General features: G+C 36.8%; 1 protein-coding gene and 1 long non-coding RNA gene across 11 annotated transcripts in view; one reads left to right on the top strand and one right to left on the bottom strand.

Annotated features, from left to right (window-relative positions):
* Positions 1 to 23,283, bottom strand: part of TRDN (triadin) — a 239,720-nt gene that overhangs the window by 126,393 nt on the left and 90,044 nt on the right. For all 9 annotated transcript variants that reach the window (XM_075046871.1, XM_075046868.1, XM_075046869.1 and 6 more), the window contains one exon: positions 6,458 to 6,529. In XM_075046871.1, coding sequence (XP_074902972.1) covers positions 6,458 to 6,529 — 72 coding nt within the window. The remainder of the gene's footprint in view (positions 1 to 6,457; positions 6,530 to 23,283) is intronic.
* Positions 501 to 22,159, top strand: LOC142039858 (uncharacterized). Of its 2 annotated transcripts, none has more exons than XR_012653076.1 (3): positions 501 to 797; positions 15,419 to 15,631; positions 18,342 to 22,159. It is a non-coding gene; the product is annotated as an uncharacterized LOC142039858 (long non-coding RNA). The 2 variants fall into 2 exon arrangements; XR_012653075.1 differs by having other exon boundaries at positions 502 to 797; positions 15,416 to 15,631.

Raw genomic sequence — 23,283 nt, forward strand, 5'->3', positions numbered from 1 at the left:
TAGGCAATCTCTCCAGCCTGATTTTGCGTTTTGAAACTGCTTCACTGTTTTCAGATCCCAATCTGAAACACTATTTGGCGGTTTTGAAGATTGCTTGTGGAGATATTTTTGAGGTCTGCAGAAAGTATGTAATGGCAATATCATGCTTGAAATACCTAGTGCTTTCATGTGACCCACATAAGTGTTCCCTATTTCTTCCTGTAGTGATTATAGACTCCTTTTTCATGGCTCTGTTGAATTAAGCACCAAAACTGTTAGTTAATAGCATGGGGCCATATGTTGCCCTCACTAAACAACACAGTGGGGAGCAAAGAGTACAAATACCAGCGTAATGAAGCCAGAGTATGTGTGCCAAGGGAAAAAAGAGAGGACATGCCAACTTCCATGACAAGACCAGAAATAGAAAATCCATTGGACAAAGGTCAATGGCAAATATGATGCAAATATGATTATGAAGAAGAACTGAATTCCCAGGGGAGCACTGGCTTCTTATGGTAAGACCTTCCCTAGCAAGAGCCAAACCAACACAGCTAAGGCAGCGGGGTTAGCCTTGTCCCTCCTTGTGACTGATATTCCTTCCAGGCAACATGAATCAACAGCAGGACCAATTGTGTTACCAGTGCTGGGAAGGGTTTTGATGAGTCTTTTTTATGGGACATGCTTTTGAGCAAGAATGTCTGAGGGTTAGGAAAACAGGATGACCAGGCTACGCAGGACCTCTTCTGCAAGGGTTTCCCTTTTCTTTCCAAAGAAACACGGAATTTCTGCCTTTGAAAGCCCAGAGAATCTTAATCTAAGTAAGTATTTTCCATTTGCAGGTGCAACATATGCAAAAGATTATTGCTTTTCTGTAACAGTTTAAAAACACTTTAAAAAGTTAAAATAATCTTCAGAGTTATTTGATTTTGTTTCATTAGGTAGATGCATAATCTAATATTGTAAATTGGATTATTATGAATAATAATATTAATGAGAAAACAGTAATATGTCTAATCAAAATATACATATCTTTGTACATAATTTTTCTACATTCCAGTAATCTTTTTTCCCAATGTCTGTTCAATTTTTTCTGTCTTATTCTAGAATAAAAGTAGCACAGAAAAGCCTCATGTCATTAAGTAAAATGTCAAGGGCTTTCTGAAACAGTGAAGATTTAGGCTTTTTTCATTATAGCTAAATCATTAGAGTTTACTGCTTAAATGTCTAATCCAAATCATTAAATAACTCACTTTGAAACCTTCCGCATATTATTTCAAAGGTTTTACTGTCTTCAGTACAGGCTCATGAAGAGGTAGAGCCCATATTTCACAAAAACCCCTTGGTTTTATGCTGTTTATATAGTACCCTGCTAAAGTTACCTAAACTGTTTCTTCTAATAAACTAGATTAGACTAGGTATTATGATATTTCTGACAGAAACATTTTCTTATTTCTTTTTATTCTCCCTTCAATTAAAATTAATAAGAAAATGGATTTTCATCCTCAAATCATGTCGGTATTATTAAAAATGTTCTAAATTTGGAGAAAACTTCAAAATTCTGCATTTTTGAAAGGTTTCTGTTGTATCTTAAATCACTGTCTTTCACTAGAAGGATTTTTTTTATGGGTAATTGATTTCATAGTACAAAAGAAAGAAGTTTTTTATAGAACAATCTGTGTACAGAAAAGAAGGCCATTGACAGACTGTACAGAGGCAGATTGGATTGTACAAGATTCATACACTTCTATACATCAAGGGAGCTTTGTCAAAATTTGTATTGGCTTTAGTAATTTAGATACTCTTGGTTATATCGCCTAATGTTATATTCATGAACTGAGGTGTAGACTAGAAATTCTTCTTAAGCTAGTCAGATAGTGTACATTCTATACAGCAACAAAGATAGATGCAGATTTCTATTTCAATGCCAATTTAGCCTCCGCAGGAATTTTTGGAGGAAGTTAAACATATTTCACAGCAAATCCCTTTACTGCATTCTGCAAAATCTGTAGTCAGAGGATTCAGTGATCTAGGGCAAATAATTGGTTTTCCTCAGACATCCTCCAAAGACATTACAGAGATTTTAAATTCTTCTTTTTGACTTCATTTAATATCACAAATACCAACACGATGGCAAAGAACAGTATACCTCAGTCAAAGAAGGGGGATACTTCAGAGCCCATCACAATCCATTAGCAGATCAGAATGGTTATGTTGATGACTCTTCCGTGATAAATGCTCTCCCACAAAGATACAAGCACAGATTTCTAGGACAATATAACCTGGAAAATCATACTCAGATACAATGCTGTTCAGAATTTTTCTGTGGTACAGTGCTCTTCAAAGTGGTACAAAGCATACTGGCTGTTTGAGATCATATTAAGATGCCTTCTACTGAGAGAAAGATTTTGATACAGGCTTCTCACAAAGGTGCTGTGATCTCATGAGAAAGCAAAGACATACTATTCTGGAACAATTAATATGAAGCCTTACTAATAACTAACTAAGCCTCTGAGCTTAGTTTCAACATTTCTTGTCCAACTGTAGCATCTTCCTGAGAGATTACCCTGCCATGTCAGAAGCGTAGGATGGGAGGACTATCAGAAAGGAGTGTTCTGCTCAGGTGACTGGGGAAATGGAGGAAGCAAAAAGCTATGTGAGCTGAGCAAAACCAGTCAAGACCCGAGAAAGAGATTCACAGAGAATTAATGTACACTGCAGAGCAGTTTTAGGATGTCGATGGATAACAAAATACAAGAAAGCTAGAGTTAAAAGAGGTGGAGAAGAGTACAGTCAAGGAAGAAGCATACTGAAGTCAGATAGCCATGGAGAACAGATCTGTTCAAATTACAGCCAGCGCTAGCGTCCTCCTTAAATGGCAGCATCAGTGTCAGCCAAGCTGAGAGCACTGCTTCCAAGTCCTTGTGAAACCTCCAGAAAAAAGATAAGATAAAGAATTTAAAATAAGTTAATTTACTTCATGGTTTGCCAAACAAGGCTTCCAAGCTTGGAACACAAGTTATATATCAGTGTCTCTCCCTTCACAAATTCCCTTTCCCTCTTTCTCTTGTTTATTGTTACAGGACCTTTTCTTTTGTTTTGTTTTCTTTTGTTTTGTTTTCTTATTCTCTTCTCTTGGTGACCTGAAACTTCAAACTCTTCATTGAACTTTGAGTGTAAGATCTCAAGACAGCAGTTCTTTTTGAAAAGAGCCAAACCACCATGAAATAGGAGAGCAATGACCTGTTCTTTTCCCTTCTGACCAGATGAGTACAAAGCATTTTGCTTTCCAACCGGGAGATATCTGAAAAATTCAATTCACATGCACACATTTCAATGCAATTTATGGCATACTACTAGAATATAGTGTACAAATTTGCATTGTCCTGCATAATCACCTCTTTTCCGAAAGATTTACTGTGGAGGTGAAGGAAGAGAAAATGGCCACGACAAGGAGAGAAAGGTTGAGATTTAATACATAATAACAATATTCTCTTCTTCTAAGATCTCACGAATTCAGCAGAGCATAGTTTCTACTGGGCATTGGCTACTACCCAGGAAAAGCTTTCTATTTGAAGTATCACATAATCTAAAAATGTTAGAGACATCTGGCACGCATACTGCCACTATTTTCACCTTATGAGAAATCAGGAATGGTCCAGGATTACCGAAGAAGGCAGTGGCAAAACAGGGCAATAGTGAAAAAATCTCAAACTAGAAAAAGGGTAAAATCTTTTCAGTCTTTACTAGCTGCATGGTTTTGTATCGAGTGTCTGAATATCACTGAGTTGGAAAGCCTAGGGTCTAAATAGATTGGTTTCATAAATTTTCTGTGTGACAACAGTTCTGTTACTTCCTATTGTTTTACCTTTTTTCAGAGCTGGCTGCTTCTGTCAAAGGCTGGGCCAGTCCTTCTGTGTTATATAAAGTACATTTCTCAATTAACAAATGCTTGTACTTGTTCCCTATTCTGAGAACTTATTATACTATCTTCAGCTATATTTATGAAAAGGAGAATCATTTGTTTCAATCTGTCCCTTCACTTGAGCAGTGATATTTAGTGAAGTACCAGTCATAAAGGTATGTAAAAGAAGTCACAGACAGATATCTCTTCAACTATTTCACAGATTTAAATTCCTCTGCCTCCTCCTTTTTTTCCCTTCTGTCACTGTGCCAAATATTCCCATAAATTACTTAATTATTTTCCTCTGGGTTGAAATAAAGCTTCAGGGTTTAGGGTTCCTGAAGGCACTGTGGTGTATTTTCTCATATATGGAGACCACAGAATAGTGCAATATAGCAGCTTTTCACAGCAGCATTTTGCAAGTAATTCTTCCTTCTTCATTTCCTCCAAAACTGTGGCATGAACAGTATTGTATCCTAGTGACTGGCCTTGAGCCTTAAAGGGAATTTAGTTGTATGATTCTGAGCAGATAATCTGCCCCCCAATTTGTTTGCCAAATGGGTGTCTAATTTACATTCACAATTACCTCAATTGCATGCATAAATGAGCTAATGAAACACACAAATGTGTAACTGGTCATAAATAGTCATTTCCATGTGCAATTGCAGTAATTGCATGCTCTTCATGATTTTGAAAATCAAGAACTTAATGTTAATTTGATGCTAGTTCATGTTGTATAACAGTTATATTCAAAGATTAAATTTATCACTTGGCAAATGCAGCAGTCTTTTTCTATTATGCTTTTTTCCCATTATGGTTAATTGGTGGATAACAGTGTTTAACATTGCAGGGACTTCTTTTTGCTGATAAGCAGGGTTCAAACATTTCCCTAAAATAAGCAGGACTGCAAATCTATTCATGTACTACATTGTGTCACAATAACCACAGTTTTATAACCCTTTAAACAGTGTGTTTATAAAGAAATATTCATTTGAGGTAAAAGATTTTGGGGAAAGAGATAAGAAATCACTTAACTATTTTTATCCAAACATTCTGATTCACAATAATCACATAACAGAAATATCTAATTAAATTAACTCTTTGTTTTAGTCATAGGCTCTGCCAAAATCTAACTCTCATTTTCCGTTTCCAAATGCAAGAAAATCTTGTAGCTCTTGTTACTTATTCTGCTGCCATCCCATCTGTTTTTCTCTTAGATTGCAATTGCTTTCTGGATAACATAGAACTAAGACGTCTATGAGAGAGATTAGCAAGTGCCATGGTGTGACTGAATGACTCTGAAGTATTATATGAAACCTGCTACATAATTACAGGAAAAGACTCATATGTTTTGTTCTATTAAATTGTATGGTGTAGAGACTGAGGATGTATATTGCAGTAGTAGTTTTAAGTCATTGGACACAGTCCATTTTAAAATTCAAATGCATATTTCAACCATTTTACTGATATGATTAGACTGTAAACAATATAATTTAATTGCAGGGTTATGTTTTAATCTTCTGAAGGTAAGATCTGACATTGTATTTTTCTTTCAGTGGTTTTAACAATAGGAATAGGGTTGATAAATGCAGAGCCAGAAATATTATGTTCATTATTGCAGATAATACACAGAAACGTTTCTGAATAACAATAGCTGAAAGAGTAATCCAAAGTATATTAAGGGGATAATGTTGATTATGTTTACAGTTAGATGGCAACTTATGGCTGAACACTATCTAAAACATTTTACAGATTGGGCCTTGATCCTGTAATCTATTTCACTCAGGAAATCCCCTGAGCCATCTGTGGGACTACTGTAAGGAATATTTAGGTCTTGTCATGCAAATATGACTGTGGCATTCGTGTCCCGGACCTAATCATTTGATCAGTTTTGTAATGTAGGTTTGTCGTGGTTTAACCCCAGCCAGCAACTAGGCACAACGCAGCCGATCTCTCACTCTCCCCTCTCCCAGTGGGATGGGGAGAATAGGAAAAAAAGTAACAACTCATGGGTTGAGATAAGAGCGATTTAACAACTAAAGTAAAATAAAATATAGTACTAAGAATAAGAGTAATAAAACATAATAATTGTAATGAAAAGGAATAATAATAAAAAAGAAATATAACCCAAGAAAAGACAAGTGATGCACAGTGCAATTTCTCACCACCCGCTGACCGATGCCCAAGCAGTGATCCACCCCTCCTGGCCAACTCCCCCCAGTTTATATACTGAGTGTGATATTTGATGGTATGGAATATCCCTTTGGCTAGTTCGGGTCAGTGGTCCCGGCCATGGTCCCTCCCAGCTTCTTGTGCACCTGCTTGCTGGCAGAGCATGGGAAACTGGAAAATCCTTGACTTAAGGTAAGCACTGCTCAGCAACAACTAAAACTTCAGTGTGTTAGCAACATTATTCTCACACTAAATCCAAAACACACTGTACCAGCTACTAAGAAGAAAATTAACTCTATCCCAGCTGAAAGCAGGACAAGGTTACGTTTATAAACAAAATCCATTAGAACAGAGAGTCAAGTTAATGAGTAGAAGCCAATAAAGGAGGAAAAAACTCAAACTTACCTTCAATAGCCGCTGGTTTCTTTCTTGGACTATGTTCAAGAAGAAGACGAGGTGGTACCATTTCCTTATGTCCTGCACATGAGTATACAGGTTAAGAAGCATAGAAAATGTATTCACTAACAGGCTGAGCAGATTCACTGGGAGGCTGAGCTCCTTTCAGAATTGTTCATGTTTAAAATATTACACTGTGCATAAAAGCTATTATATTCCAGACACCATAGGAAGGAAATGTATTTCTCAACAAATAAAGTAATTTATTTTTAAGAGACACATTTTAAATCAGTGAAGTCCAAGTGACTCAAGCACATGCTGAAATGCTTACAGTTCTATTTTTCTTCATTAAACTAAACAACTGAAGAATAATACTGTGATAATAAGGTTACATATTCATGATGCCTCTTCTACAGTAAAAGCTTATTTTCTTCTGTCAAACAAATGATCTTCAGTCGTTCCCTCAAGTCCACTTATTATGAACTTCTTGAAACACCAGTAAAAATTATTATGTTTCACATCCTTAAGGGTTATTCTTAATTAGCCAATACCACCCAGGTCACATACTGTAAATGCTGACAAGGTTCTGATTCCAGCTGCTGACTGAAACACTTCTACTCTCTCAGAGTGTTGAACTGTACTGTCTCGTAGTATTGAACTGGGACTTTCTGTACTGTCTTAGCCTACGTGCAGATACCATGCTTTTTCCAAAATAATTTTCACTTCATTTCCCCAAAGATTCACAAACAGATCTATTGCACTCTTATATCACTTATGCTTCTTTTCTGGTTTATAACACCTGTTTGCAGTCTCCTTATTTCCTCTTAATTTCTTTCTCTGACATTTATGCTCAGTACCTATTGTGTCATTGTCATTTGGAAAGCACAATTTGTTGTGACCTGTGAAATCAAATTAAGTAGTTAAACATCACATCGATTCAGTCATATGCACCAGCATACATTCACTGCACCAGAGTCCACATGCAGTCAGGCTGTTAAATCTCAGCTCCAGCTCCACATCAGAAACTCAAAGCCGTGCCTCATGCTTGGTGATAGACTCAGAAGAGAAATTAAGATCTTAATGAGCCTTGGAAACTGCAGTATCATACTTACCCCTCATTTTACAAAGGTATGTATACTCCTGGGGAATGCATGAGAAAAACATCATCTTGAAGACAGCAGTGGGATTTCAGCACCATGGTCTTAATGTTATCGCATCTTATCAGCATATGTATGATTGCAGGCAAATAATTTGCAAGCATGTAGTTTAGTTCATCCGGTAATTTGTATAAAATATCACACATGGAGCCACTCAAACTTGACTCACGTGCCTAAGCCACTGACAAAATGTTGATGCATTGACGAAATCTATGCATTGAAGGGACAGTGCAACAAATGGTAAAAATCTTAGGTTTTACATGTATTTCCCGTCCTGGCAATAATCACAAGTGGATATTTACTAATCTCATCATAGAATGAGTCTAGCCTTACAATGAATTGTAAGTGAACTTCAGGAATCCAGATGCCTAGCCATGATTTTCCAAACATTTTTTGTCTAAAAAAAAAATCTCGAAATTGCAAATTGAGCTAATGAGATGCTGAATACCATTTGTTGCCAACCAGAATAGAAATATTGTATCCATAACCTCTGTCAACATACAGGAACTGCATTAACTGAATTCCTAATTCAGAAGGAAAAAAAACAATACAAAAATTAATGAAGAAAGGGTAAATAATCTTATTCTTTCTGCTAGTTTTGATTAAAGTCCTAGACTAAAGTTTAGTTCTTTTTTTTTTCTTTTCCTTGTTTTTGCGTAAACTAGATCACCTATCCCTAGATGGAAAAAGTGATAAATTTTATAACTTGGACTAATTGTTCTGTGTGAAAGATGATAAAGGGCAGTGGCTCAGAATGTTAAGTAGAGCAGTAATGAAGAAGGATAGTCAATAATTTGGACTGCAGTGTGGTATCTACTGTGTGGGGCAATGATCTAACACCTCTAGGTCAAAGTATAGGCTGGCCCCATTATCTTCCTGTTCTGTGCTGTAGCAGCAGTTTTCTAATGATTGCACCAGTGTTAGTATAATGCCAGCGCGATACCACTTATTGCTAATGACTTGTCAAGTTCTATTTTATAGTTTTACAAGTTTTAAACAAATCATTTATTTCATGCAAATTGACCACATGATCCAATATGAGAGTGTTTTAAGCACCAAAAGCTTAAGCTTCACAGATCAAAAACTTTCCCTTAGGCCAGAATGTTTGCTCTGAGCAGGTTCCCATCCACTCTGATAAAAAGCTTCTTTAATGTTTCCATGTGTTATTAAATGTCTCTCTATTCACTTTGATGGGAATGCAAAGGAAAGTAGCTGAATAAATATTTTATCCATTCTTTTGATGAAATATGTTAAAGGGGATATCCTAAGTCAGATTTTTTCTCTCTTCCTTTTTCTCTCCTCTGTAAGTTATAAAGCACAAGCGGTTTTCTGCAGTACAGAGAACTCATAAATAGAAATGAGGAATTGGCCTCAGCAGATCAGACCATTAGGATTAATGGTGTCTACTATCTTGACTCCAGCAGTGGCCAGTTGGACACATATCCATGATGTAAATGAGAGGAAGGCAGGATGTTTTTAATGATCCCAGTGGACAATCAGATTAGTCCATGAATCATGAGAATTCATTATCCAGATTACCACTATTATTATTGGACATACAGTTATCTCACTGCTTTAAAAATGTGGCCACAGAAGAGTACTGAAATTTAGTGTCTGCATATTTATTTGCTTCTCATTTCAAATGTAGACTTTATTTTTCTACTATGAGATAAGCTGAACAGGTTCATTTGACTTGATTTTGGTTTTTATTAGGTTTTGATTGCTCCAAAAGCCATAATTGCAAGCACAAAAATGTGCCTACATTTCTATCAGTCATCTGTCCATGCAGTTGTGCTACAGATACCTCCTTCATATATGATATTGTAAACAGCTATCTGACAACAAATCACAGCCGATGGAAACCGAAATGGTGAAATGTTTTGAATTTAAGCTCATGGGAATGTGCTCACCAGGAGAAAAAGCATCATGTTAAGACATGAGTAGCTTCCTCCACTTCCTGAAAGGAAAGAAATATGCTGCAAAGATGAGTAGAAGGTTTAAGACACTAGATGGTAACATGAATACTTCATTGAAAATAAGCTGCAGTCCTCAAGCTCTGTGAAACTTCTGTCACTGATGTTTATTAAATCACTTGAGTTGTCATGAAGAAATTAATTCTGACTCGGTTTATGAATATTTTAGATTTTATATTACATGATAAGGATTACAAGACAAACTTTAATTATCTTACTTTTCTCAATCTAGGAAGCTTCTTTCTACATGTGTCAAAAATGTCATGTCCGAGCATTGAGGATAAATTGATTTCTTATGATAACAGCAAATCATGTGGGTTTTCTTTCTTCCCTGATCTGCCCAGTTCAATTTGTCTGCAGTGACCTTAATTGACATAGATAAAGTCTCTAAATGTATCTTGCTAAATCAAAAGATCATGAGATAAAAGAAAATACTTCTAAAATTATTATTATTATTAAATAACTAAAGGCCTTGTAGATAGCTGAACATTCCAATTGCATATGGGGAGAAATAATATCACCACAGAAAGCAATATGTGGAAACACCGTTTCTATGACTGTGCACTTCCTCATGTCCGTATACCGGTTATCTGAACAGCAGGAATCCTACAATCCGACAGCACCAACACTTTGTTACAGTGTCTCTCAAATAGCACAGCACGATATCTTCAGATAAATTTCATCCTGCCCAGATGTCACTTCTTTCCCTAATGATAGTAGAAATAATTGAAATAAAGTAAGTGTGCTCTTTGCAGAGTCATTTGTTATGAAAAGTAAATTCAAATCAAATGTTTCATGAAGCTTGAAACAAGGCATGGATCAGCAGAATGAGGTAAGACTGCCAAATATGCTTTTAGAGGATTGAAATCTTAATAGAGTCCCACCGTGTCCAGGCTTCCAGTTTTGACGTGTAAGTTGCTTGAAGTTAAAGATGAGCCTTTCCCTTGTTATCAGTCGTTACTCTTCAGACATTAAACTGTTACTACTCTGAGGAAGGCTTTGTCCCCTTAGTACGTGTGCATGAAAAACTATGAGCAAACTGGTTTTCATTAAGAAAGAATAGCTGAGGATCAAGAGGTGAGATTGTGCAATTGTTTTGAACAACGGAAATGCTCATTTTGGGGAAGGAATTAATTGAAATACAGGTGCCCCAAACAGGCAATCTTTCCAAGGAACACATAATTAACACGATGGTTTTAGGTACACTAGTAAATTAAATGGTGCCTGGGACTGTTACTGGGCTCTGGAATTCAGACATACACATCCTGCAACATTTTTTTGAATAGCCTCTGACAGTTTTGACCTGTACCAAGTAGCAATGTCTCAAACAATTCATTGGCTCAGTTCAGGAGTTAGCAAGGGCCAGGGACCACTCCCAACAGACAGCTGGGATGTAGCTGGCCCATGTTGGCCTTGAAGAAGTGTAATGGCTGCCCATCACTCTATGACAGAAGGAATTACATTCAGAGAACAGTTGAGTTTGATTTACTAATCTAGATGTAGCCCACAAGTCTTAAAAGTGATAATGAAATTATGTCAAATGAAAAAAAAATAGTTTAAACAGGGTGTTAATGACCTATCTGGAACTCAGTTTTTGACAGCGGCAGATGGAATTAATGGATAATAAAATGAGGCTTTTAAGGAGGTCAATCTTAGTAGCTAACATATATTTCAGGTTTTTAATTACATTCAGGATCTGGCTCTTTATTAAATGGATATTTGCCCAACATACAGTAAAACTCTCATTTTGCATGAGGTTGATATTACCTAAGGAAAAACACCGCTACAGTATATGCAGTGATTACCAGTAGTAAAACAATCCTTTAAATTTTCCTATTCTGTTACACTGGCTATCGGCCAGTTGTTATTATTGTGATGCAGAAGAAAAGGAAAGATTGCATAGATAATGCCCAATCTATCTATATGTTCCATTTGGGTTTAAAATACATTAAAAATATCATAGATAATATTGGAGCTCTACATAGTGTCTAACTTATGTGTAAAGCATATTTTTGAGATATACTCCTCCTTCAACACACAGACAACAAAACCAAAGTTATTATAAATAGCCTAGCAGCCTTGGGAGGCCATCCATCTATTAAGCTAAAAGCAAGGACCAGTAGGTTAACAGTGAAGGTGTAGGAAGGATGGATGCAGACTGATAATCTAAATGCTCCTTTGAATGGAGTAGGGGGAAGGATTAAATTTCCCTCTCAAGGCACAAAGCAAAAAATAGCAACAACTTGATAGTCTTCTATTTTTAATATGTAGAGATTTGAGTTCATCCTTTGTTTTTGATGATGTGTTCTTATATATATTTATATACATTTATACCTTTATAATATATACTATATATATGTATGTACGAGCATGTGTGTACACATGTGTAGCACATATATACACAAATACATATAGATACTTATTTAGTGATGTTTCTGAACAGAAAATGCTTTTTCTAGCCCTCCTTGATTTGGTAACTGAGCAGGTGTGAGATTCCATTGGCGCAGATTCCCGGAGGTTGTGTGAACATCAGTCAGTCGGTACATTTTCACTCAGCTACCAAACCCAATTAAAGTCACAGCTGGGAATTTGTTTGATATTTTTTTCTTTTCCTGTGGGTTTGTACCTCACAGAATGCAAGTTTGCATAACAAGTGTACAAATTAGGCAGGCAAGAAAGGCATGAGTAGAGCTATGAGTGTTTTTTTTTTTGTTGTTTTAACCTACAGCCGATGCTATCGGTCCCAACCAGAAATGTATGCAATGTATCTAAGCCACACAACAGATCTGCGCAGTTAAATCCATTTACAGCAATGTATCTGTTGAGAATTCTTTTCCAGAGATTTTTGCTACATTGAGGCTCCAAAATCCCTCTTTAGGTCAATCCATATCTTTTGAGAGCTGTTCTAATTTTTCTGTTCAGAATATGGAAGTCATTAAGGAGTTAAATGTTAAGTTTTAACAATTTTGTCATTACACCTTAAGTAAGAAGTCACACAGACTTTCTTGACATTAAAAGAAAATTGAATTGAAAGAACTGAAAATTGAATTGAATTGTCTCCACTTCCTCCCATTATTTATCATGTACATTTAACAGGTAAAAATAATCCCACATGTTATGTTTAGAAATACTGAAAGATGGATCTCAAAGAACTAAGTCCTAGGACAGTGAAAATGATGGATTATTGTGTGGAAATGATGGGTTAGTACAGTTATTGCTATATACTGGAGTGCAAAAGGACTGTAAAAGCAGATTACAAAATGAAAAGACATATTCAGCCTTCCTCCTTCTTCCCGAATAACCTTTAATAAATTGGTATCATATACAGTGATCCTTAGCATAATTAACATGAATATCAGGAGTTGGTATAAATGCATACTTTACACTATATGAAGTATCCACAGGAAAATAATTAAAACAGAGAAAAGAAAACACTGCAGTTAAATACTTGCTGTTAACAATTAAACAGAATGGAGGGGACTGATAAGCTGTTATGATGAAAGGTAATAGACACTGACTATGCCATGGGATCACTGCTCAGTAATTTATGAGTTATTTGTATTTGGTTTATCTCTACATAGCACCATTTCAACTGTCATTAGTCCAACTACTTCTCAGAAATATTCAGTGCTAAAGTCAGAAAAGCTATCTAGATATTATTTCAAGAATGCTAAAACTTTATGTTGTCTTCAAGAAAGAGTGCATATGCCAGGTCTTGCTAAACAAAAAAACCAGCCTAGCATTGATAAAATCAAACTACAGATACTATAATCTCTCAATGTTAGATATATTAGTAGATAATGAATATGTTTAATATATAAAACACTAGAAGTCCAAATGAATCCAAATAGCTGTGACTACAAGCCAAGAAGTTTTTCACCTCTGTGAATCTTTTTGCCAGAATGAGAGAAACAAGTTAATGATTATGTTACCTCTCTTGTCTATACTTGACAATCACCTAAGAGAGTGAATCTATAGCCATTTTTCTGAAGTTAGAATTTCAATAATGCAGTTTGATGTTAGAGAAAAAAGAACTGAGAGATTTTATTAGATCAAATATCAGTAGGGCCCAAAAGTGCAGAGGTGTTGGCTACTAACTCCTGTTCCTCACTCCCACTGAAATCAATGAAAGATAAGTATTAGGTAGGCGTTAAGTATCTAATACCTTTGAAGGTTAGGCTCTGTGTAATTAAGAAGCTCAGTGAGCTTTTCCGTTCTTCTAAAAGTGCAATGGCTGTAATATTTTTGGGAATTACAAACTTATGACATGGTGATAGTAAAAAAATAGATGTTGAAATTTGAGGCTAAAATTTACATCCTTTAAAACATATGGGGTTGTTAGATTTGATGTAATACCCTTCGGCAGCTGTGGTTTCTATAGCAAGTCAGAATACATGGCCTGAACTGTTTCAGGCTGAAACAATTTCAACTAAAGCGGCTGGATTTGCATAAAAGGTAGGAAGAATTATGAGAAACACTGGAACAAAAACCCTGTGATATTGGAGATAATAATTACGTTAAACCAACGACATTTTGGTAACTTCTGATTCTTCCTTCCCTTTCCTTTTCCCAGGAAGAATGCTCTTTCCTATAAAGAGGCTATTTTTAGGACAAGAGTCCTGGGATTCGCTGTCATGAGTTCCAGCCCTTGTGCTCAAGGTCTTCTCTATGATTTTGGGGAAACTGACTTAACTTACCATGCCTTTCTATTCCACTTATAAACGGATATAACAGAAATTTTCTAAAAAAATAATAAAATTGAACGTTGTAAGCATACAGCAACTAAAAATTCCAAAGCTTAAATTCTGTGAAAGTGGAAGCTGTAAAGACTGGGGCTTTGTTCTAACGCTAAAATCATTTAGGCTTCTTTTGTTTGGCACATTTGGAAAGGGAATGCCCTCCATATTTATTCAAGAAATATTCCCCTCTACATTTCTTCCTCTTCCCCTTCTCCCACTCCCAAAATGCAATAGCAATGCTATTATTGCTATTTATACTTTTCAGAGTGGCACCGCTCGTTTCGTGGCTGAGCCAAGACCTTCTCCTGATAATACCATTTGAAATCTCATAGAAAATGTGTCATTTCAAGTCTTCATTTGGGCAAAATCCTTGCTTGCATATTTTTAGCATACTTCTTGAGTGTATGTAGGCTCTTTCTCAACCAGACTTTTAAAAGTTAATTTTTAGACAGTTAAATCTAGATAAGTCACCCGAGGGATCCATTTATAGTAAATGGAGAGAAATTGGTACCTTCAAAGGGTGATTCATCTTTTCTATCTTAGGCATCTTTTTTAGGATGAAATTGTCCTCTGGAGGCCTCCATTTCATACCATTGGCTATAAAGACAGCTAAAGGTTAAAATTTTGCAATTAACTTTTGGGTATCTGTGAGGTGCAATGAATTGCCGACATCTCATTTTGCAGTTCCACATAAAGATGACCCTACATGCCACCAAAATATTCCAGGACTAAAATCAAGAGCCGTGCATGATTCTTCACACTGTAACTGCTGCCTAGAAACACAGCGCTCCCCAAACCCCCAGAAATTACATGAATGAATATCACACAGAGAGAAAGGTTTTTGTTGTCAACTTAACTAAAAAAAGAAGATAAAAACGTTGTTTAGGTTTAATGTGTGTCAGCATCGAACGCCTTTTGAACTCTATGTGCTGTTTACTCTGTCAGATGATACTGAGTGCATTGAAAGACAAAGTGAAACAAGAGGAAGGAAAGTGAAGTACCAGAGGGAAGAATAGCGTTTCCCGATGAAGAATAAATAAATTAGTCTTGACTCATTCTAGGTATATGTCAGTAAGTTGCATGTCTCTTTTGACAAAGCAGATACATGCAGAAAGAAAGTGAACGGCAAAAGAAAGAAGTGCCTGAACAGAGGATGGAGAAAGGAATGGACCTGCCACGGCTTGACTGTCACAGTGGCTGTGGACTGGATGGAGGAGGATGAGGACACAAGCGAGGCAGGGAGAGAACACGCTGCTGAGGCCACAGCTGAACACTCGTCTGTCCTCTGCACTCTATGTTCCATCGGCAGAAGAGGTGAGGAATTATTGATAAGCTGGAAATGCTTCACGATGGAAGGTATGTTGTCAAAGCATTTGTAGATCCCGTTGATGCTCTTCTTATCTCTGTGGTACGGTGGCCGGGTACCGTTTCTGTTGTTAAAACTGAGTTTCCTCATTTTCCAGCAGAGGCTACAGAGAATCTATGTTTGGCTGAGGAATGTAATTGCTCTCAGTCCCACAATAGAGCTATAGGTTTTGCCTTGTTAATGAAAAATTCAGAAGAAAACTGGAAGCCCTTCAGTATACATTTTTCCTTCTTCATGGTGTTTCAGTGTATTGAGCATCAGGAGGTGTTTAAAGGCACATTTGCATAGATCTCAGCTATTTTCCTTTCTATTAAAGTTGAGAGAGACTCATTGTATGGTGGTTAACTTCCCTAAGACAGTTTCAGGAGTATATTCTAAAGGTAATGGATGCATTAGCTCACTTATAATTTTAGAAATATATCTATTTTAGAGAAATATTACCTGGGCTTATGCGACTAACTGAAAGAGAAGATTGTGGGTTGTGATGTCTTGCCAAAGACAGATGTTCGCTTGCAACTCATGTAAAGGTTCCGAGTTTCCTGAAATGGTTGGCATTTCAGATGTAGTTGGCTGGCTTGGTTGGCTTAAGCAACTCCATAATGGCCTTTATGGTTTCCCAGGCATTGCGTAAGGAGATTAATCAATTAGTTAAGGTCTTCAGAGACGATTAGGTTGATAAGTGTTTAAAATATGGATGCTGTAGTGCTCAGTGTTACACCACCAAAATCTTTCTAGAAGTCAAGCTTCCTCTCCCACATTAGAACATGACAGAACCAAGAGGTACGTATATGTGGATCCATGTAGATAATCCTAAACTCTTTTTGTCTATACTATTTGCTAAGAGGATGTTGCTGAACAGATGTTCCAACCTGTGAAACTAAGTCAAGGCTTTTAGCGAGTCCCACTTTTAGCTAGTTTAGGAACACTTAGAACATGTGGAAGGGAAGGACTGAAGGAGACAAATTTTAAATGGTCAACACAAAATATCTTCCTAAGTGTTGGAAATGGCTGAAATGTTTTGCCTAAAATAATCATCTTTGCTGGAAGAATAATTTGTCATGGCAAGTTTTGAACCGTACCAGCTGAAGTTTGGCAGAGCTATATGTAGCTGACTTCAGTGGCAGTCTTTTCTACCAAACTTGCTTATAATGCAATATCAGCTCTATTGACATTGTATCCCATCCCTTTAAATAACTAGTCCTATGTGTGTTCCAACTAGAAATACTGTCAGCAAAACCAGCAATACACATGATCATTGTCTGGTTTCTTTTGCGATATGGTGATTTTTAAAAGTTAATAAACCTAGGCTTGAAAAGGAAGCTCTTTCTTTTGGGAATTGTGTTTTTCCCCATACTCGAAGCCATCCAAGCTCTAAGAACGAAACATATGCTCTTATAGGCTGACATTTGGAACTTACAGTTTTTAGGTTTCTGAGTTGTTTCCTTGCCAACTATGCCTCAAAAATATGGATAAAATCACTTTTGGCTTAAATAATTTTCTGCAAATATTTTTCATATTGAATTAACTTCTGAAAATGGTAGTGAGTACTCCAGAAGGCTTGTGTGGCTCTATAGTGCTTCCATTGTTTAACCTATTGAAAGACCATAAGTATTTGTTGTAATAATGATAACTGGAAATCAATGATGACAATGAGTCATTAAATGCAATAACTATTTTATAAGTGCTTAAACTTATTTTTACCATTTTAATATGAAACTCAATTTGTTTATTATCTTTTTTTTTGGCATTTAACTTTTGCCTTTACTTTTTAAATAGCTTGCTTTTCAAAACTAAAGTGGTTGAGTCTTTTGATGATCCTTCACAACACAGCTAGCTTTTTTCAGACGTTGTTAAAAATCTTTTGAAATGACTCTTGATTTTGAAACTTGATTACTGAACTCTGTGAAATGGTTATAACATGAAATAGTACTAATAAAATATAATATAAGTGTGAGAATACTTTTGTTAGTCTAGTCTCTCTGCTTTCACAGATTTGATTGGTTTATTTCCATTAAAATCAAGGATTTAGACTCATTTACACCAGCAAAGGTTTTGGCTTCCTTTTGTAACACAGAAGTCCGACTCCTCAGAGTGGCTTGCAGTGAGTGATCAAAGAAAGAGATCCGTTCCTCTGTGCAGAAGCAGAACACCACGCATTCCCTGGGTAGCTGCTTCTGAGAGAGTGAAAGTCATTTGAAATTTTTTTGGCAAAGTTACAATAAAGTGCCATAAGAGTGTTGACAGATGCAGCTTTGTGTGCCAGCATCTGGCTCTGATTCCCGGTGGGATGATATAAACAGGGAATAATGGATAGCTGGTTTGCCTCTGTGGGATGGTGTCAGGATCGTGTGCTCATAACATCCCCACTAAGAGATCAATGTCATTTCAGAGTTTGGCCAAACAGACACAGCTTTTGGGGTGAGAGGGGAGTCATAGACAAGAACCTGGTTAAAATGACATCAGTGGATGTCTTCTCATAGTTTTACATAACTGACTAGATATGTAAAGAAGCAATATTTAGACTCCAAATGACAGCTAAAATTATTGCAAGAATTCCACATTAATAAATCAGTTAGAAATTTTTCAATAATTAAAACTTAATTTTCAGTTTCTCATACATGTATTTAAAATTACTCTTCATTACTTCTTTCCTTTCAGACTGTTTGAAAAGTATTCAGAACTCTCCCAGGAGATTACTAGAGGAATAAATGCTTCTGTCGCTCAATCATCTCCATTTGTGTCATCAGCAGAAACAAAGGTGTCGACAGGTGTTTCATCATTTTAACAACTTTTTTATAAACTGATGGACAATTAACTGTCAACTCTGAAGATGAATCCAGATGAGCCTCTGCAAATTTTGGGGTACAGTACTGCCCTCACAGGGAGAAGACATGTTAGTTCTCAGGTACCTTTCCTATTTAAAAAGTAAAACTGGAAAGGTTTCACAGCTGTCAAACTCTCCCTTTAGCATTTCACTAAAAAAAAATCTGGTTTGCTTGTTTCCTACTCTGGGGGAGAGGGCTTTTGAGTAAGTAGCATCAGAAAGCATCTCTCCATACAAAAAATAATATTCTCTAGCGTTCTCTTTCAAATGTAACTTGGTCCACAGTTTTTCATGCTGAATTTCTCCAAGCAAGAAGCAAATAACATGTTACTTCCTTATTTATTATGACTGATTTTTTTCTTGCACTGCATCAAATATATCCCCAGAGAAACTACACTGGTATCAAAGTTGTCCCCATGTAAATGTAATGGAACAAGGTGAAAAGTTACACCCTGTCACTGATATATCCACAACACATCCTAGTCTTTAATCAAGTAGGAGTGACACTTAAAAATAGTTCAAGAGCCTAAAGCGTTTTGCTATCTGAACAGCAGAGGGCAAGTATTTAACTCCAGTGCTACAGCCCACCCACAGCAAATACAGGCATTTTTACTTTCAAAGTTAGGCACTTAATGCTCTCAGAGTTTTTGCAGTAATATACTCCATGACCTTGCAATATTGATGTACTTTTACACCAGTCTCTCCATAAATCTTTTTGGATATTAAATGGCAAGTAGCATACTGACAGCGTCTTGGAATTCTCTTACCACATTGTGTAATAACAATAATCCCTGCTCTTTGACTGAATACTTCTTGACAAGGGAAGAGAAGAGACAAGCCTTGGAAGAATATTGCAGACATGAAGGACATTCAGTCTGTCACTTCTTTCTGGGACCAAGCACACTGTAGAGTTCCCTATGGACTCTCGCCACAATATGCCTGAATTTCTTAACTGTCTATGTTTGCTTTTATTATTTTTTTTTTAAGAGCATATATGCAAAGGGTGAGGCTTTGGTGATTTTTTCGTGAGAGGGTGGGATGATTGTTTTACCCTATAGCATACACTCTTGCCATGTAAATGTGCCAGAAATCCTGTTGAATTTTTCCAAGGCAAATATTTGTTCAATAGCATAAGATTAGCAAAATCATCTACATCGTTTTGGCTTTTAGACCCTAGCATGGAAATACAAAATAAACATATGAGGGTATATTGATGAAAGGAAATGGTATGGCCACATTCCTTTGCAGTCTAGTTATTATTGGAAACAGTCATGTAGTGGTATGAGTTCCCCCGGGTAACTGGGTGCTTCAGTGCAAAGATTTTAGATGGGTTAAATCGACAATAGTATCACAACTGTGCTCCCACTGTTTTTGTTGTCAATTAGGTAAAGACCATCCAGTAGTGAGTCCAGGGTACTGTGAAAGGCAAGTTGTTTAACCAAAACTAGACACAGTAAGACTATGCATGTAAAATAAACTTCCAAGTGATTAAAATTAACCCCAAATCTGACCAAAAATATACAGTATGCCTGTGGGAAACAAGGGTGCCACGTTACGACCAAATACCCAAGAGATGCTTATCACTCTTAATTCAGCAGTACGCCGCATGCACAACCACATGCTGAGGTGGGCATGCAAAAAGACAGACACTCAAATATACACTTTAGGTAGATGCAAAATAAAAAAGGCATTTCATTGGAACAACTCCTTGACCTGCCAGAGTAGTTTGGGAAATGCAAATGTAAAGCAAGCCAGCAAACATTGCAGGGAAAACAGGGGAGGGGTGGTAAAACAGGAGTACGGCACAGGTGGAATAAAATAGAGCAGATCCAGGTAACTTAGAGAAGCATGTGCTACATGCTAAAAGAGTGACCAACTAGGGTCCCTGAAATCCATCCACAGGTAAGGATTTCAAAAAATAGTAATGAAAAGGAAGTTAAAGGTTTCTACTAAAATAGAACCTTTTCTCCTACCAATAAAATATAAAAATGTGAATGAGAACACTAGAAATATTACTCAGAACAAAATTCAGGAATATCAAATAAATTATCAAATACATGGAATAGACTATATCCATGAAATTGAACAAAAGAAAGCCAGCAGCCTTCTGTATAAGAAAGGCTATCTTGGACCTCAGAAATACCAGTGCCAGTAGAAGAATAGAGGTGCCAGTCAGAACCAACGTGTCTCAGCATCTCTTAAAAAACAGCTTTCCTCTTCAGGTTTTAAAGTTTTAGAATTAAAACTTGGAGGAAATGCATCTTAATTCTTCATTTACAGGCAGCCAAAAGGAGTACAAAGCAATCTGGACAGAGCGATTTGTTAGTGCTGAGACAGTACTGCCTGTACTCGGCTGAGAAACTGGAGTCCAGGAATAAATAAGATCAGCAAATCTATCCTTTGGAGGAAAGGTGGTTCAGCAGTCCCTCTGAGAAATTGTCACTTATCACATGCATGTTAGACAGAAAGTAAAAAATATTCTCAAGCTCCATACTTCATCAGATAAAATCAGAAAGCAATTTTTTATACTGTATACAGTAGAGCTCAAGAGGGCTATCTATGAATGTCTCAGTAGAATCCAGGGTAGGTCACTGTTGCAGTCACAATATTCATGAGATGGACTGCTGTTTTAGCAAAACCTATCTGAGTTTATGGCTAAAACTCCACTGACATCTATTGCAAAGAGCTAAGTAAAATAGAAAAGTAAAATAGAAGTTTTTATAAAAAGTAAAATAGAAGTCTTGGAAGTTAATTGATATTGATATAATTATTGTAATTTACAGGAGGATCTGTATGAAACTAGTCAGTATCAGGGTCAAATACTGGCCAGAGAAACAAGAAAACCAGCTAATGCTTCATGTAACAGCTTAGCACCATTCTGTGGCTTCCTATGAATTCACTGTGTACAGTTTTACATACATTTCCTTCATTTTCTAAAGCTAGGACTGAAGCAACGTGACAAAACTTTGAGTAAACGAACAACATTTCAGCCTCATTTGTTAAAATCAACACAAGACCATTAACTGACCTCCAATAGATTGTTCAGGTGACTGTCAAAACGTATGAATTGATGTATTTTGAAAAGTGTGTCTAATTAATGAAACCCGAGGATCTGAGTTTTACTTTTAATTACTTGATCACTGTAAAATGCCATCTTGAATGCTCTACTTTGCTATAAACTCTTGCATAAAGTTTATATAAGTCTAAAATAATTTCCTGTTGCCAGTAAGGAATAGAAATTTTTCAATAATACAAATATTCCAAAACTGCTATCAAAGAATAAATTTTGAATGGTGTTGTTATTACTGACATTATAAATCCATATATTGTGCCTAAGGAATCTAATGAGTGGGACACTGCTCTTATAAACTCAAGCAGACAGAAATTCATATCTGGTGTAAACAATCCTACAAAAAGCCAATATACCTATGTGAAAGAATTTTCTATGAGAAAAATTTCTTTTTCTCCTTCACAAATGGCAATACCGGGATTGACAGAAGTGATTCCTGGTTTGAAGGTATTGCAGTGTCAGGGTGACTGTAATTAAATTCCTTAGCGGAATTGTCTTCAGATCTCTTTGTTTGGACAATGTAATTTACCATAAAATATATAAACCAATAAAAGGATAAAATATAGCTGTTTTTAAAGCTAATTGGATATTAGGATTATTAAAGGGACTTAGTGTGCTGGTGTTTTTCCCACATTTATCTATTCAAGAAAATGAATTATGGTAATATTTCAGTTCACAAAGGCCAGTGTGAAATGAGCACGTTGCCGGACAAAAGCAGTAACAAACACTAACTGAGCAGTGTTTGGCGGCACTCTCCTCAATGATTTCTATAAAAAGCACAGAGCTGGGTGTACTTGGCCTTTACCTTGCTTCTCAGAGACACGGTCTGGATGTTTCAGCACTGCCTTTCACAGCTTGTGGGTTGGCTGAAGCTTGTTTTGAAGGCAATGCTTTATTTTACCTCCCAGAAAAACGTATCAGGCTCCATCATAACAACCATTCACAGCGTTTAACTTCAGACATCAACAAAGGACTTAGCAGGTCCAAAAGCAATTGCTTTACAGGTGGAGCCACGGGTGGAATTTGGGAGGCCCTAAATTAAGGGGCTGTCCTCTTCCTTCTCACCTACAAAGCAGATGATTTCAGCTCCTTTATGGCTTATTTCCACTTTCTGGGGCCTCAAGCTGTCACCCTCGCTGTTCACCTCTAAGGCCAGCTGACCACCCAATGACCATTGAACATTTTTCAGCTGTTTAACCTGTGGTTTCTTAGCACAACGCTATCATAGCACGCTGCAATGGCACAAAGCAAATATTGGGAGGCAAGAGCAGACAGTCATGTCTTTTATCTTCTGAAATTCAAGTCACTACAGACTTCCCTCTCTAGCTCCCTGCTCTCCTTCATGGTCTTCCCAGTTTCCTCATAGTTGGAAAGGTCAAAACTGAAAAGCAATCTTCTCCAAAACTCCCTTCCCACAGCAGGTCTGCTCTGCATTAGAAGAGTGTCAAGCAGCCCAGGGAGCCATCTGGAAAAAAGGGCTCTGACGTGTCAAAGCTGCTTGCAAATGTCAGGAGAACTATAAGAGAGATCTTGAAGATCTCCATGCAAGTCTTTGTGTTGTGATTTATTAATGGTACAGCTATGTAAAGCCAGAAACGGGGTGAATCACGTATGGTACAGGGAGTTATTTTTTAAAATCAAAGCATAACTGAAGGTCTCTGGGAGGTTTTGCTAACTTTTCTCCCACTCTGAGCCTAGACCAGTCC

Source organism: Buteo buteo, chromosome 15 (assembly GCF_964188355.1).
Source record: "Buteo buteo chromosome 15, bButBut1.hap1.1, whole genome shotgun sequence".
NCBI lineage: Eukaryota > Metazoa > Chordata > Aves > Accipitriformes > Accipitridae > Buteo > Buteo buteo.